Below are 17,857 nucleotides of genomic sequence, written 5' to 3' on the forward strand. Positions count from 1 at the left end.
ACTACACTCTGCTTGCTCTGCTTCGCTGCTTGGGGCAAGTCAAATACAGAAACTGTAGAGTGCAGCCCTTTGATGGCGTTTGTGGAGCTATACTCATCTGTGTCGCTGTGTTTTGTGCATTTGAGGCTGCAGCACATGTACCTGATATAGTGATCAGCACATTGAGCCCTTCCAGAACATCCATCTGCTGAAACCTTCGTCTGCTGATGAGGGAGTAGACTTTCCCCTGACCGCTTCGGTCCAGCAGCCACAGGCCGTTCTCTGTCCCCACCAGCAGATTCACGCCTGCAGAACCAAACGCACACAACCCTGACACCTCGCCACAAACATGCCGCGCCATGCTTCCGTCCGGCCAAATGAACAATACGTAAAAAAAGGACAAGCTTTTAAAACACAAGCAATAGAAAACTACAAACCCCACAGTCCAGCACAGAGAACCTCAGTGTTGAACTTCTTCTTGTACTTGCGGATCTCTGGAGTGTCACTCTGTGGTCGAATGTTGGTTGGGTTCACGTTCACCACCGAGCCCTTCCTGTGGTTCTCTCTCTTGATTTGCTCGCCCTTACTGCTCGCTGCAAGGGGTCAAAAAATGATGTCAGCGTCACGTGGTGCAGTTTAAGTTTTTTACAACTGCAAACACACTTTTACCTACTTACTTAACATACATTTGTCTCTTAACACAGAAACATACCTACAGCACGCAACTAGCCAAACTCCTCATTTCATTTCGTTCAATCAATTTCAAAATGGAAAATGACTTTCTCTACAGACACCGACTCCATCCAAACACAAACCCGACTCAATATCATATCATTCTGTCTAAACACTAGCAAATGTTTTCTACCTTAAGGGACAAATACTCAGTCACAGCACAATGACCTTCAAAAACTGCTTTATTGTTCATGTTTCAGTTCCTTTTTTATAATTCCTTTTACTGTAAACCACTCTGTCTCGAATGGGTGTATTTCCAGACATTATTTTGTTTTCTTTCTGTGCTCCTCTGTGCTGTTCTGTATCCAGACTGATTTAACATAACCACCTGGCTATGTCTCTGCTGACAGTGGAATAAGATGTGTTTGGTCTATTTCACACAACTCGCAGTGTTCAAAAATGCTAATCAGCTGCTTCGGTAGAGGTTATGAGCTGCAGTTTTTGCAGAAGTAGAAGCTTTAAACTATGATGGTTGTTTTGAACATTAGGTTTTCACTGTTGGCATGCTGTGTTTGTAAATTAGACCAGAACATCCCATCACTTTGGTATTGGGAAGGCTTATATGTATAGAAAATGTAAGCCTTTTAGAAACGTGGTATTTGACTGCAGATACTAAGAGAACAACCTGAACTGCGTTAATGGTACGAAGTACAAATAAGTACAGCGTCTGACAGGGGCCAATGTGAAAACTGTGCTCTCTCATGACTTTCTCTCATGTAAACTATATGAAAACATCTAGAAAGCAGGGTTAAATCATTCAGGGGCCTTTAATTGTGTGCATCTATGCATATTGTACTCACTAGGGCTCTGTGGTGGTGATGACATGGGGATCAATCTTGGGTCGATGAAAGACAGGAAGGAGGAAGAGGAGGATGAGGAGGTGTTTTTACCAGTGGGCCTGCTGACAGCCTGATGATGAACAATAAGACAAAAGTTATGTCACACCAACCTGTCGGCATCACCAATGACTCTGATGTCGTGAAGTCTTTTTTTATGTCACTCAACTACAAATACATTCTTCTAAATGTATAAAAATTTGACCCATGTTTGGACATGTATGCACCATGTATCTTAAATGAAGATCAACACTACTACGAAGAATCCCATCATTACTGAGGCTTGTGCACCGTCTCCCTCTGGTGGACAACTGTAACTAATGCACCTAGAACAAAAACCCTGGAATAAGCTTTTAAATGCTCACAAACAATGCTTAGAAACATGTTTCTAGAATCAATCAAAGTTATTCACCCCACTTTCATTAATACTGTCTTATCTTATTCGACCTTTTTCAATACACAACTGTTGAGTATACTATTTCTGAACAATAATCCTGCACGATGTGAGTGATAATTGGGCTGTGACAGTAATCAATATAGTCTTTGTGTGTGTGTGTGTGTGTTTCTGACAGTCTGCCCGTCTGCCTGTCCCTCTGTAAGTGCACGCTCCACCAAAAACACTCACATGTAGTTCCTGGTGTGTGGGGGATCGAGGGGCTGTGGGCGACTGCGAGTAGTTGAGTTCACGTGTTCGTTGCTGCTGCTGGCCCAGTGCATTGTGGGTTGGGCTGGAGGAGGAGGAGGTTTTCTGCAGAAGGTCTGGGAGCAGGTAGGCATCATCTGAACCTGTCCGAGAAATCTGCGGCACACGCACGGAGACAAAGTGTCAAATAAAGGAAGGTGGGGGTTGTAGAGAACTTGACGTTCACACCTTGATGACAGCATGGAGTCAGTGTGCTGAGCCACCATTCAAATGTGATAGCTAGTAAGAGGTAAGTACATGTGGAGTGTACATCAATCACCTCCCTCCACCTCTAACGGTACAGATATTGCACCATCAGGTTGTTAAAAATGAAAATGCACAGAGGAGTTTGAAGCAGTTTGTGTGTGTGTGTTTTGTGTGTAAGTGTGTTGGGCACCTGGTTAAGATTGAGGTGCGGTTGCAGCACGATGCCATCAGGTATTCCTCTGAAGTATTTCCCCTTTCCATTGGACAGGCCAGACCTTGAAAAACCCAGACAGGTCAAGATTTTAGACCAGATCCTGCCTGCAGGTACTGCATTTATTAGCTGGAAACAGGATCAATACATCTGTGGCAGTGAATACATGGCTGATTAGCTTAAAAAAAAATCAAAAGTGAGACCAAAAGAGAGATAAGTCATGTCAAAAATAATGAACACTATAATTTATGTGCACTCGACGTGATGCAAATGTGTTGCATCGTGACACAAGTTGCTTTCGTGTCTTGTTTGTGTGAATGACAAATTCAGCTTGTCCCATCTCAATTTTCAAGCTTTAGATGGTCCAATAAATTCTAAATTCAGCCAAGGGATTCTAAACCTGCATTTCACTGTGTGCAGTTTCTTAAATTGGTGTTCTGGGGTTTAATGTGGCCTTCGTAGCCAGCAGAAACACTTCCACATCTCTCAGAATTCTGAATAAGCATAATGCCTTTTCACTCACATTTTTCTCTGACTCTTAACATTGGTTTCACCATTGCTGCATTACATCTTGCAACAGGTCATGTTTCACCATTGTGCTGTGTGGAAACACTGGCAGAATGACTCAATTCTACAGAGGGTTTTGGATTAGAGGGAATGGACTGGGTGAAATGCTTGGTGTGTCAGGAATGTTTTTACCAATATAATGAGCCCAGCGCGATGATGAAGACCTCACCTGTTCCTCTCGTCCTCATCACTGCTGCTGACCTCGTCACTGGAAGAGGAGTAATCTGTGGCCTTATTAAGTCGCCCTTGAGCTGATCTAACGCCCTGCATGATGGAGATGGGGAGCAATTAGAGTAAACGTGAGTCAGAAGAGCAGAGGAGGATGTTACATAAAAAAAACAGACCTTGATAAATGTGGTATAGGTGAAGATGACATCTAAAGAGGAGGGGCTGGTAGGAAACACTCAGGTATTTCTAACATTTAATGCAGGAGGGGAATTTTGACAGAATGTGCTCAAAATTTCAAGGAAAACGACTCTTAATTTACTTGTTTATTTCCACTGGTTACGTCTTCCTGTGTCTTCCTGTGCTGCTGCACGCGGTGCTGTAGATGAGGACTCTCCAGCTTGAAGTAACCTACAGCGCGCACACACATACACACACACACATATATATAAACATAACTCGCATTGGTAGCAATTATACAACGTCCAAATAGCAGCAGGGTGGTGTAAGCAAACCGCTGAACCCCTACCAGATTAACACGAGTGGTGAGAGGGATAATTACTGTGGACAAATGAGGCTATTGTCAAAAAATGGCAGCCTCTGCTAGCATCTACACGGGATCCAACAGTGTGCATCACAAGGCTGGATAGACTCACAGCATAGCTTGGTGTCTGTTACATTCCCTACGTTACACATATACCTTCAAAAGTGTAAGGAAAACACATTACAAATGCTAATGCCCATTAACCATTCCAATAAATTAACTGACAGTATTTAATCCTGCAGTGAAAGCAAAGCTACCAGCTCTAAACACAATATTGATTTACTATCAGCTAATTAAGCTGAGATGGAGAAAAGTTGTGATGTGTTAGAAATTTGGCGGTCACATTACTGGATTTATGTTGGGTATCAAGCATACAGTCTATGGTGTTGAGTTGTTTGGGAGCCAGCCACTAGAAGGTACCACAATTATTGTGTCTATTTCGCTACTTCTACACTAAACTGTGCTGCGCTTTTGAGCACAGAAATGAATGTTTTATGGCAAAAAACAGGCAAAGGCCACTGCTCTTCCATCACATGCCAGGAGTTTCTGACAATGGCAGAGAGTAAAAAGTCACTAAATCAGTTAAAAGATGGAACGTCTTCCCAGGTTACACGAATCAAAGAGGTTTGCAGGAAAACTAGCACCGCCAGCACCTCTTGTGACGGACGGAGGCTTCCAGTCCCTTGGTCCTGTACCTGTGTTTTCACTGCTTGACTGGTATTAAACTGAGGTGTCCTAATCAATATGTGAAATGTAAATCAGTGCCACAAACGCAATTTCCAACAAGGACAGAGTTCAAAGAGGAAAGCAGCTTTTTGTCATCAAGAGAAAAGCAGCTTTTTAGCACAGTAAAGCTGGATGACTCTCTGGGAGAATCTCTGATCGGTAGCTCCAAACAAAGGAGGCTGAGGCCGGCAGCCAAACTGAGTGGGAAGCATCAGAAGTTGTTTCCTCTCAGCTACACACAGAGGGAAACCTTTAAATACTAAACATATTCTCCCCCATCTTCCTCTCGTCTTTCCTTCTCTCCCGGGCGCTACAAGGCCAGCTTCCTCTCTGCCATGAACAGACGACGCGGAGAGCAGAGCTTTGAAATAGATGAGTTGTTTCGTGCTCTCTAGACACAAAGGTAGAGAGGGCAAGCTTTGAACACATTATTCTGCGTTACGCACTCTTGCTGCTTTTTGGTAAGTGTGTGTACTGTATGGTGAGTGTGTGGGGGAGCTTGGTGTGGCTGTGTGGGATGTGTCAGCATGTGAACTGGCTTGGCGTATGTGCATTTGGGCTGCGTGAGCTAAGCTGAGAGACCGGTGATGATTTTACACACACACGCACGCACGCACGCACGCACGCACGCACGCACGCACGCGCGCGCGCGCGCGCGCGCGTCGTGTGTGTGCAAACACATACATGCACACACACGACAGAGCTTTATCTCTGTGTTTATCTCTACCCACTTCATCCCTGACCAGAGTGGAAGAGCCCCCATCTCCTGGGGTTTATTACAGCAGGTAACAGCAAGTGACCAAACTTAGGGCGGCACAGACCTGGGTGGTTGCTGCTGGGAGAGAAGACTCCGTGAGACGCAGATCTTCCACTCTTATCTGCTATAGACACTGGACTGCCACTAGATGGAGAAAGAGACACACATACCGAGTGATGCGGATGGAGAGTGAATGGTGATCAACATTGTACACCTCTGTGTTCTAATCTGGAGTATATCCTTCACGGTGCCACTGCAATGACCCAATTTTCCCACCATTAGTTGCAGCTAATCGAAAATAATCATCCGAGCTTAACTAATCTGATCTACTCATGACCGACTGTTCTCTAATAGTGTGCGACACTATGCTGAAGTGCAGTGTGACACAAGCCCTCATAATAAATAAGGTTCACACTAGCAGGAAGGATAACAGTGGTACAGAACTGAGAACTGCTCATAGTACGGCTACAATAGTGAAGGTTGCGAAAAAAAAAAAAGTACCCACATTTGCTAGCTTGTGGGTACTCCCAAGGTTAAGAAACACTTCACCGTTACAACTCTTCAGTACTTTGTAGGTAAGTATCTAAAATACCAAATCAACCATCAGTTGGAACAGAATTTTAGAGTAATTGTGCTCAATACGCTGTTTTTTTTATTTACACTGTTAAATAAAGGTTCAACAATGTTGTAAGTGAAAGTAAATAATCATCATCATAATTCTCTGATCATTGCTGACAGGTAATTTAGTCACCCCGGAGACTCAGAATCAGACACATCTGTTTTACATAAAACAAATGCAGCCTGTGCTCGGGAGTATCAAATGCTAAAGCAATGAATCTGGAAACAAAACTGTGGCATCTAAAGAGCTTTTAGTTTTAGATCAATAAAACCTCTTAACAGAACATCGAAGTCTGTGTGGCTAACCTGCTAGCAAACAGTCGGCTATTTACACATCCAGCAGACACACAACATTAGCATTCACTTGGCGTTCAGTTTCTGACAAATTTACGTAAAACAGTCACTCTCATTTTAACTCTGTTTTTGGTCTCCACCAACTGATGAGATAAATACCTACGTCTCTCTAGCTGCTAAAAGCTCCACTATGTGATGCTGAGAATAGCTGCCCCTTGAGTGAGTCATAACACCGAAGTAGTGGGCTGTAAAACCAAAACAGTGACCTGAGAGCTAACAGTCTGTAGAGCTAAGTGTGATAATCCATCTCTAGGGAGGGATCCCATCCCACATAGCACACAGTCACTTCATCCACTGTCAATGATAAATATTGATTAGTGCGGCTTTAAGAAAGACAAATATTACTTCTCAAGAGTGACTCACTGGCTTATGTACAGATAAAACATAGGCCTCTACGTATTATTTGTGTGTTCAGTGAGCATACAGCGTAGTTGTGGCCTACCTTGAGGCGGCCCTCTTGTGACCCTTTACCAGCTCTCGACAGTAGAACTTGGAGGTAGTGCGCTCTGGGACCTGGAGTTTCCACACGACAGAAGGCAGAAGGAGATTTGATTTAACAGACTCGACAGAAACACATAGTTTGACAGGGGCTCTTTGCGAGGATCTCATGTCCAGCCAAGCAGCGTTTCAGGTAATCATAAAAACGCTTCTACGATTATGAAACCTTTACATACAGCAGCTTCTGCAGTGTCTGAAAGGGTGTGGAGCAGAGAGCAATAACGTCTTCAATAACCCACCGGGAGACATCTATTACTCAGAATCTGATTAGACCATTTGGCTTTGCTATTTCTTAACATTTAAATGTTGCTCCTTTGAACTCCCCAGAGTCATGTCCAAATCTTACGTATGCTATTGAAATATTATCGGAGTCGGGGTTATTTCTCAACCTGTTGTAACAGCACTGTCAGGTCAATACTAGAACAATCTACGCGAGTGTTGCAAAACGTGCTAAAACTGGGTTTTCACAACACTTCATTCTTCTCAAACTCTCAGTCTTACCAACCAGCTTGTGACTTTTTGACCTCTCATCTCCTGGGTCACATGACCCAGTTACAGAGAGGAAGACACACCCGGCAGAGCAGGACGCGAGCTGTGGGACTACCCATCATCCTTCTGACAAGTTGCCCACATCCCACATCTGGTTCCCCTGAACACACACACACACACACACACACACACACACACACACAAGCATGCACAGACACACACACACCCAGCTTGGTGTCTGTCACTTCCTGTCTACCATTGTGGCATATGAAATTAACATGAGAGCTTATTGAGCATCACAAAACCCTTCCAGACTATTAAGAAGAGGTCTGAATTATCAAAGACCTCTCAGCTTGAGCTTAAGGCTATTGGAGCTTATGCAAAATGATTTGAATTCAGACAGTTGTAAAAAATCATCAAATGCCTGGCTTTGCTTCAGCACATTACTGTCACACTCAAACGTTAACCGTTTTAAAGCCACTGCAGTGTTTTAAAGCAGCTCCAGTCACCGCACTGCAATCAAAGGAGAGAGTAGTGAGTTATTAACTGCTCCATCGGCTCCATATGGCCTCCTGTTAGTTCTACAGCACAACATAGCAAACAGACAGCTTTTATTGGGCTCCCCTCCTCTCTCTGTAGTAGTTATTAGTTGTTCTATTAACTCCATATGGTGTTCTGTTAGTAACACACCTAGTGGGGGAGCTGTGAAATTAGACAGAGAGCAACAGAGAGAGGGAGTGAGAAGACTGAATTATGTATTTATCGCAGAGATGTTTTTGGTTAGGGGCATTTCATAACAAGCCTTGAGGTAAAGCACTGTCCCTCTCATACAGTGTGCCAACCTCGTGCTGCGTGTGCCACTTCCTTAGCTTGCTATGACCAGAGTACAGGATGCTTATCATACACAAACACGTTATGGCAACCTCATGTGATGCGGGCGGCATCCTGCTCCTGGCATGACATTAACAACAAGTTCCCCTTTTCGATGGCAGCCAGGAAAACAACACAAACATCAACTACGTTTCTGCCTCGTTTGTGTAAGTCATATGACCTACCATCTCACCCAGCAGCTAACGGGGCAGTTGTTGCTCACCTTAGGTGGCGCCACAGAGTCCCAGAAGACATCATCAGTTGGGGACAGGGGGGCGAACGGGGACAAGGGGGAGATGGCCATATCGGACATAGAGCTGCTGTGGGGGGCTTCTCGGCTAGATCGCAGGTTGGCATTCTGGAAAAATACATTTTTCACCCATGGTCATTTGTAACTATGTAATTGTATTTATATACACTACTCACAAAAAGTCAGGGATATTCGGCTTTCAGGTGAAATTTCAGGATGAACCTAAAATGCATTCTAACCTTTCCAGGTGAACTTAATGTGACCTTCTCTAAACCTTTGAATGCACATGTCCAACTGTTCAGTGTTTCAGTACTTTTTGCACAAGTTGCTGTTCTCTAACAAGAAGCTTAACAGCAAGATTCACAACAGGTTTGATCCATGAATCGACCAATACATTTCCTGCTTCAGTTAGAATTGGTATTTAAACAGTCCTCCTCATCGTGCTGTTCACATTCTGACATCATGAGACCAAGACGACACCTAACAATTGATCAGCAGCACCTCGCCATTGCGAGGCTTCAAACAGGAAGTCCTCAGACGGAAGTTTTCAGGTGGTCATCAGGAGGTTGTAACAGTGATACAGAGACTGGAAGAGTCACAGAAAGGAGAGGAGTGGACGTCCTTTGGCCACATCCCAATTTATTGAGGCACCGAAATTTTTTTGTTGTGGTATACCTACCACTGTTGTTAGATTTTCTTCAAATACATTGTTTAAAATGAAGAAATCACCATTGCATGCTTCTACTTAAATGCCCTACTTTCATGATATAATATCACTGTAGCATTCACTTTTTACATTTTCCATATATTTCACCTGAAAGTCGAATATCCCTAACTTTTTGTGAGTAGTGTATATTCAACACTTTTAGCCACGTCACCAAACGTTCCACACCCACAGGATGGACTAACCTATGGTATTTCTGAGCAGAAAATAACAGAACAGATCAAAACAGCGCTTAAAATATGATAAAGATTGAATAGGGAAGAGAAGAAGAGAGCAGGATACAATACATCCAAAGGAAAGAGTGGACACGTGGTATGTGACATAAGTGTATGTACCTGGTTGAGGTGAGCTCTCTGCATGGCTGGAGTACAAGGACTAGAGCTACTTCCAGAGCCCAGCCTAGAGTGCACCTGGCTGGGCAGACCAGCAGCCAAAAGCAGCCTGGCAAGGTTTGAGTCTTGGAAGTCCATCTAAAACATGAAATACATGTAAGATTCGGAGAGAGTGAGCGCGGGTGTGTGAGAGAGAGAGAGAGAGGGGTAGTCACGCTGAGAAAACTGTTTCTTTTTCAACAGATACAGCAGCAACACATGTGCACTTACAGAAAATGCACTATACATGTACAAACACATGCAGGAAAAACAGCAGAACAGACAAAGAGGTCTCCTTTGAAGAGGACAATCAGACAGTGAGCATAGCATAGCATCACAGTAACACTTTGGCTGTAGTTCTAACAAGGATTTGCTCTAAAATTGCTCTTATTCTTAGAATTAAGAATATGTGCCACGCATACATTTTCCTAAGTGATGAGAATCATCTTTCTCCAACAACTTGTTTGACTCCTACATCAAAGTTTTGGAAGACTCTGAAGACTATTTCTTTTTTTTACATACTGGCCCAGACATGACGAGAGCCTCTAATCATTCAGCATTACACAGACAACCCTTACTCAGCATCTTTCTTAATAGTTCCCAAATCCAGATGTAATGTAGATTTTCTGATAAATCAAACATCAACATCCTTAGAAGAATAATAAAAAAAAAAAAACCAAAAGCAAATACATAGATTTTAGTCACTATGATGCTGATCATCTTATAAAGGAGAAGTTGTTATAGGGGATATGAAATAATATGAAAACCATATGAAGTCAGTATAATCTGTTTTGTTGGAACTCAGACTTCTACAATAACTCTGGTAAAAAAAATAGCTAAAAATAGAGCATGTTTTTTCTGAAAGCTTCTCATCTCCCGGCTGTTTGAAGATACTGGCTTATAGAATTAGCACCTTTGGTCTGTTTCCTGTTTAGGGCTCCTGTGTGGTTTAGCTACTCTGCCAAGAACAGAAGGTATGACCCCCCCCCCCCCCCCCAAGTCACAAATGGGATAAATGTCTTGGTTTTCTACGTACCTCAACCACACTCTAATTCTAATATTTGGCTTACTTTTCCCAGAACTTAGTAACCTTTAGGTGAAAGAGGTCTGTCAACTCAGATAATGATCAAGTGACAAACCAAAACGTAGGGGAAAAAGATTGGGAGGAGAGAAAAAAATGGAGATATAAATCATGGATCTCAGTGAAAGTGAGCAGGGTGCTCAGATGTGGGATGTTGAGGTGATAAAGGCTGCTAGACAGCTGAGGAAGGCCGGATTTTACCGCGGAGCGCTGGCTGTTTGCAGGGCGGCTGGGCGAGGAAGCAGCAGCAGCGGCGGCAGCAGCAGCAGCAGCAGCTGTGTTCCCTCTATTAGCTGTTAGCTTCTGGACAGCTGCCGCAGGCTTTTCTCTCTGCCTCTGCCTCTCTCTCTCCCTCTCTCTCTCCCTGTGTCTGTGGTCGTGCTGCAGCGACAGGAGCTGGGTTTGGTCCTTGGGCAGGGTGCGGTGGGATCTCCTGCCCGCCGAGGGCTGCTGATGCTGAGCCAGAGGCTGGGGCTTGGCTTGTGGCTGTAGCTGAGGCTGGGAGAGCTGGGCCTTGTGCTGAAGCAGCTGGTTTGGAGCCACGGCTCTCTATGTAGCAAACATGAAAAGCACACATAGAAACTGACGCAGCCTGGGAGGGTCTTTCTAAAAGAAGATACATGTGTCCTGTATTGTGCGGCAATTGTAGACATTAAGAGGAGGACTATCAGATCTGTCATTGCAAAGTAAAGAAAGGCTTTTAAAACCTATATTTATACAGAGAGGTGTCATTAGTCTTCAGTTGTAGATCATTTGAGACTTTCTGCAGAATTTTCCAGCTTAGCTTATTACATCTAGGGCTTACGGTGACATTTCTGTCAAACTAGACGTCTCAATCTCACAACTTGTTCTTATATGCAGATGTTCTGGATCTTTTTTAATAAGAATCAATTAAATCTTAATTCTTAAATAGGCCTATATGTATTTGGATATATTACAATCTTCAGATACAAATCACACGGAAAAAATTATGTTGGCATTTCAGCTTCCAGTAAGTCAAGATGTTCTAATTATGGAGCAATTGAGAGCAATAATAGGAGGTGATATTCTATATTAAAAGGCTATGAATATGCAGACTGAGGGAATTAAATACACTTTTACAGGTCTAATCAACACTGAAGTTCATGCATGACTGAAGTAAATGTATTTAAACTATTTGAAGCAATGCAAGTCGAGTGAATGTTGTGCATGCAGTGTTCTGACTGAATGGACGCTCCCAGGAATTGACAGGACGAGCAACGGCTGTAGCATGAAGACCTCATAAAGCGTACACTGGATCATCAAGCTTGTTGTGACACACACAGGAGAAGCACGGCGGAAAGAAGCTGTTTGGTTCAGGTCTTTGGTTTAAAACACAGACCGGCATGTGAAAACACTCATAAAATAGTAATCAGTCTGGCTGGCAAAGACGCTCGGACATGAGAGAGCAGCTGGTTCTCTGGTTTGAGAATATGATTTGCATGCACAACTCTTTCCAGAAAAAATGCAATGAAAGCACATATGAAGAACCACTACTGTCATCTACATCTCACAACTCCAATTGTTTTTAAGGTTACAGCTGTCTTTCCATTTCTTTTTACACACACAGCCAAGAGCCACTTTGTTTGGCCAAGAGGACGTATTTATGTGCATTGGTCCGAAAATCATTTTAAGTTTGTGCAGATCAGCACCTGGACTGAGCTTTTCCCAAAACAGCCCAGCAAACATGAACATAAAGTTAGAGAGCAAGTAGTTTGGTTTGATTTGCGCTGAGGCTTGGCACATAAAAATAAAATATATAGAAATGCATGACAGTGCATTGAAAGGAGTGTAAAGACTGCTGGGCTATGCTACAAGACACTTTCACTCATCCGGGAAGTCCATAGAAAAGCGCCCACACTCCAATTCATCACTTCTGCTATGGTAACCCTGAAGGTACTTTCAGGGTTACAACAACAACAAGAAGCCACATAGTTCCTCCCACCCCGCCGGAACCGAGAGAACGGACACTTTGTGCGCCGTCGTTCTACCTAAGAACATGAGCGCGGCTGACACATGCCAACGAGATGAGATGAGGTTTATGTGAATGCTGCTATAGATGGGAGACCACCGGAGACTTAATGCTGTTTCTTAGGAATGAGAGGACACAGCCAGAACACTCAGCATACCCAGCTGACTGTGTTCCACTAACAGCAGCACTTTAGCCACCACAGCCTCCCTCGGCCCTGGGAACGAGGCCTATTTTCACAACAATAGTATAAAACAGTGACTGGAAACCAGCTGTTCAATTTGGCGACTTAAATAGTGACAAAATTAGAAAACCATGAGCCAAAACTCTGATGGGTCCATCTGATACTTAATGTAAGGTAATTTACAGCTAATGCGACACGCACACATGTCAAAGCTGTTCAGTCTTTATACGTCACAATGTGTCTGTGCTACGTACAAACTATCTGCCGATAAGGTATGGTGACCAAATGAAGATGCAACATCCATGTTTAATGACTGAGTAGAATTATTGCATATTAGAGATGGTGATCTACAACTCAATGGAATCTTGAAATAAATTCCTTGCAGTTTCAATTTAATAAAATATATCCATGTATCCATCTGTGCGGTGTCACTGAGGGCTGGAGCGCTACAAGTCCAAACATTCATCACTTTTATCAATTTAATCATTTTCCCTTTCTTTAATTTTATGCATCGACAGGCTGCGAAGCAAACGAGCGACTCCCATTTTACAGCACGACCACAACAACATCAGGGTGAGGCAGAAGAGACGAACAGCGAGAGGGAGGATGAAGGAGCGGAGGAAGAGAAAGCGTTTGGGAAAGTAGGGGAAGTGGCGGCGAAAACGGAAAGAGAAATCTTTGGTGAATTTGTGAATCTGTACCCCGACTGAGATTAGATGGTAACATTTTGGCAGAAACGCTGAGAGACGAGGCAAAGGGAAGATGCCAGAAATGAAAGGGGTTACACGCTGGGAATGACAGAGGGGGGGCTGAAGATAGGAAACAAGTGAGAAAAGGGAGGGAGGGAGGGCATGTTGGGATCAGCGGAGACAGAAGGAGAGAGAGAGGGGGAGAGAGAGAGAGAAATGAAGAGAGGGAAGACTTTAAAACAAAAGTGATGGCATGCTGTGATAAGCACTGGCTTAAAAGCTTGTCAAGATCTGACACTGCTGGTTCAGTTCAGTGTGCGTCGCTGTTGACTCTCTCAATCCTTTCTGGGCTCCCTCACAAACACAGAATTACAAACTCTGATCTTTTACTGCCTCCTTGAGTGAGAACTTCAAAATGGCGAACTTTCCCAGCCCCGCGCAGGGCCGTCAGGCATCCAGAGCAGGACTGAAGCGCACCGTCTTCAACACACAGACGGTATAAGAGCCACTCAGAGACTATTTGTTTTGCCTTTCCCTTTTGTTCTCTTCCCCAATCCATTGCACCGTGTTACTGTACAACCCCTTCTCTCTTCATCTTCCCTCCCTCTTCTAATTCCTTTCATCTTACTAGGGGGTCTGTGACACAGACTACACCAGTAAACTTCTCTCTCTCTGTGACACAAACAATTCCTCTTAGATTTCAGTCTTTGGATCAAAGACCAACAGTTCAAAACCCAAAGATATCGAGTTTAATATGACAAAAGACAAAGAAAAGCCAAAGATTCTGACAACTGAGAAGATGGAACGAGAGAGGGTTTTTGGCATCTTTGCTTCAGGCTCCTTTCTCCTGCTCAATGCAGCCATATAAAATATCATGCTTATCATTAGCGCCGTACTGTACTCTGCCCCACACGCAGACACACGGCTTACCGCTACATCAGTGTTAAAAGATACGATATGGAATTGTGAAGAAAACCATCAGGAGACATGTAGAAATCATGAAAAACAAAGAAATAAAAAGGGACATAATCACATAGGAGACAAAAACCTCACAGAAGAGACCAGAAACCTTCAAAGAAAGAAAGAAAGAAAGAAAGGAGTCCATCCAAAAGGTTCGCAGTTTGCACACAAACAAACCCACTCAACACATCGCAGACCCCTACGCCATGAGTCTTACTGAGCAAACCCATCGGGATCGGCATTAAAAATCAGCACACATTCGAAGAGACTCCACATGCCCTCTGTCATATGAAATATGGAAGAACGAATGACAAGGAGTTAAAAAAATATGGAGTGAAGGTTTGTTACCTGCTCTGCGGTGGAGTCCAGAGGCCTTACTGACAAATCTGCACTCCGCTGTCTGCCCACATGGTCCTGTTGGGGAGACACACACACACACACACACACACACACACGCGCACGCACGCACGCGCGCACACACACACACACACACACACACACACACACACACACACACACACACACACGTGTATATGAGATATCTGCCAGATTGTTCCATGACTGATTACCTTTTGTTAACCTTGACAACAAAATTTTATTTAAATTCAAACTCTAAAATCCTCTCGTTCCACATTTTTGTATTTCTTCTACGGTCCTCATAAGAATAGCAATACACTGGGGAAAACACACACACACACACACACACACACGGAGGCTTGCTTTAATTAGGGTTTACTAAGGTCTTGAGCAGAATTCTGAGAGGTGGGAACTAAAATATTCAGAGTTTGCAAGATGGCATGGAGCTTTTAGCCAACACCCTCAACTGTAAATATTTCATTATGACCTCTTTTTGAATTTCTCCTGGAAAATCTTTGTATGTCCAAATAGTCCCGACTGGATATGTTCCCGTTTAGTTAAATCTACTCTAAATATTTGCAGTAATGGCACCATTGCCTTCAGATTGTGTTTATTCGGCTTGGATCTGAAGGGTCACATTCAACGGAGATTAAGCTCAAACGGCAGCTTAACTGGATGGCAAAGCTCTCTTGATGAAATTTGTACATTTGGTGACAAGCTGCCCTTTGAAAGAGACATAATCCAAGATGAACATTCACACAGAGGTTCAGTCACGTATTAAAGGGATACTTTAGTAATTTCCAACTGGCTTTGTATCAACACAATGGTATATGCAAATTGTGTTTCAATGTGTCATCGGGCAGACATGTGCCGGCTCTTGGGCTGTTTTTGAATAACTGACTTAACAGTAAAATATCAATAATCATTTTATTGTTACTTTATTCACAACAGCTGTGGAGAGGGCAAATGACACTGAGAGTGGGGAGGTCTTGCGTTGTATTGCATTGAACATTGTTCCTTTGCATAGAATACCGACAATGTAATGATACAAAGCTGGTTGAAAATAAGCAAAGCATCGCTTTAACAAGAATGACAATGACTGTTCAGCTAGCAGACAAGCACTAATGATCCAACCAGTCTGCCTTTGCAACTGGAAGCTAGAGAGTTTGTGGAAATGTGGACAGTGTTGCAGGTGTGAGATTATCTCAGCCTCCACCGCGGTCACATTTCTAACTGTTTTAATTAAAGAAAGTCACGTCACTTATCATCAAGGTAAAGATCATGTAAAAGTAGCACCTCATTTACCTCACATTACTATTTACTTCAGGCGTCTTGAGATAGCACTGTTATGAATTGGCGCTATATAAATCGAGATTAATTGCTTTCATGATGTCATCAATGTTTGTAACATTTTATTTTATCTATATACAATCTCTGTCTATACTTGTATGGCATCCTAATCATTGTGATCAGTTTTCGTGGTGGCTTTGCAGCTGACTCTTACACTGGAAATAGCTGTACGTGTCCACAATTTAAACCATCGTCCTACCGACATTCAAGCATCTGCACAAACTCAAGCTGTCGGGAGCTGCCCACTATAAGCACTCTGCTACTCTTTACCTTTTGTGCTCCCAGCGGTTCAGAGCATCCACACAAAACTCACCCGCAATGCTAACGGCTCTGTGAGGCTGTCTGCTCACAATGACCACGTTAAACGCTGGTGTAGTGTTTACCATATGCACCATCTTAGTCACCAGTCCATCCAAACTCATGCTCATCACTTAAGTGGGATATATCTCATGAGGAGCATGAATGTGTCATCAAAAACAAATAGCGATCCATCCAGCAATTATGAGATATTTCAGTCTGGTGGAACACCCTACCTACTTTGCTGTCCTGTGCAGCCATCTGAGATCTGAATATTTATTTCATTTTAGAGAGGAACCTCAGAATAATAATGTTTTTGTGTTTGACAAGCTATGGCCAGTGAGTGCTGGGTAGGTTTACTAGTACCTCTGTGACACCATGTCAATGCAAACCATGCAACCCCCCCTAACCATGACACTGAGTACCTGTTAATAGTAATGGCACTTTTCAGATTTTAGTTCAAGTACTGTGACTAAGAGCAGTTCTACTGACACTGTAAAACACATTACCAACCATTTATTTTCTATACTAACTGATCTTGTTCAGGGTTGCAGGGGCCAGGAGTATCTCCCAGCATGCACAAAGGCAGCGAGGACTGTAGGCAGTTTGTTAAAGGGAAGTCATACTGCGCTTTTTCAAATGATACCAAAGCAGTTAAGGAAGTGGGTGTTTCTGCTTTTTCGACAGCCTGTGCCGTGTGGCAGCCCAAACCCTGCCCTTGGCCACTTCTCCGGCCTCCAGCAGGCACACAGTGGTGTGTTCTCGCCAACAAACCACTGAAATGCATTATGTGACACTTGCCAAATCAATCCGCTGCACCCAGACAAGTTCTTCATCTGACAAAATACAAGGCACCGCATCACACACTCACTGAACCTGTCTGCCACATAATTAAATGCTGATGCATTAAAACTTAATGAAGCAGCAGATAGATCCATTAAGCATGCTGAACTTAATGACTTAGAGGCAATCTGTGTAATCAGAATCTGATACGTACAGATAGCTCTCTGCCGCACACACAGAAGCACACCAAATAGACATATAATATAACTAGACAGATATTAATAGCATTGAAACACAGTGTCTTCTACATGAAGAAATCACAGTCACTAACCTGCTCCGGTGTTAATATACACCTACTGAAGCTCACTGGTGTGTGGGATGGATTCATTAAGCATGTGTTAAAATTAATGAAGAAAAAAATGAATCTGCAAAAGTAGAAAGAGCAATGTGTCTTTGTTTAAAATGACTAGAATTGACAAAGACACTTCACCCTATCTCCGTGTGTGCGCACACACACACACACACTCATCTGCACACAACTGTTGCTTTGTAATTTTTCCTTAGAGAACGTCGTTTTTCATTTTGCAGA

At 43.2% G+C, this 17,857-nt stretch overlaps 1 protein-coding gene across 2 annotated transcripts in view; it reads right to left on the bottom strand.

The window, feature by feature from the left end:
* Nucleotides 1-17,857, bottom strand: part of LOC139206745 (mitogen-activated protein kinase kinase kinase kinase 4) — a 54,727-nt gene that overhangs the window by 8,723 nt on the left and 28,147 nt on the right. The window contains exons 15-27 of one of the 2 annotated variants that reach the window (XM_070836316.1): nt 14,830-14,895; nt 10,863-11,210; nt 9,545-9,679; nt 8,459-8,593; nt 6,821-6,891; nt 5,471-5,550; nt 3,702-3,790; nt 3,384-3,478; nt 2,627-2,711; nt 2,173-2,346; nt 1,512-1,620; nt 417-572; nt 142-285 (exon numbers count right to left, since the gene is read on the bottom strand). In XM_070836316.1, coding sequence (XP_070692417.1) covers nt 142-285; nt 417-572; nt 1,512-1,620; nt 2,173-2,346; nt 2,627-2,711; nt 3,384-3,478; nt 3,702-3,790; nt 5,471-5,550; nt 6,821-6,891; nt 8,459-8,593; nt 9,545-9,679; nt 10,863-11,210; nt 14,830-14,895 — 1,687 coding nt within the window. The remainder of the gene's footprint in view (nt 1-141; nt 286-416; nt 573-1,511; nt 1,621-2,172; nt 2,347-2,626; nt 2,712-3,383; nt 3,479-3,701; nt 3,791-5,470; nt 5,551-6,820; nt 6,892-8,458; nt 8,594-9,544; nt 9,680-10,862; nt 11,211-14,829; nt 14,896-17,857) is intronic. The other variant, XM_070836317.1, reaches the window with a different exon arrangement.

Source organism: Pempheris klunzingeri, chromosome 9 (assembly GCF_042242105.1).
Source record: "Pempheris klunzingeri isolate RE-2024b chromosome 9, fPemKlu1.hap1, whole genome shotgun sequence".
Taxonomy (NCBI): domain Eukaryota; kingdom Metazoa; phylum Chordata; class Actinopteri; order Acropomatiformes; family Pempheridae; genus Pempheris; species Pempheris klunzingeri.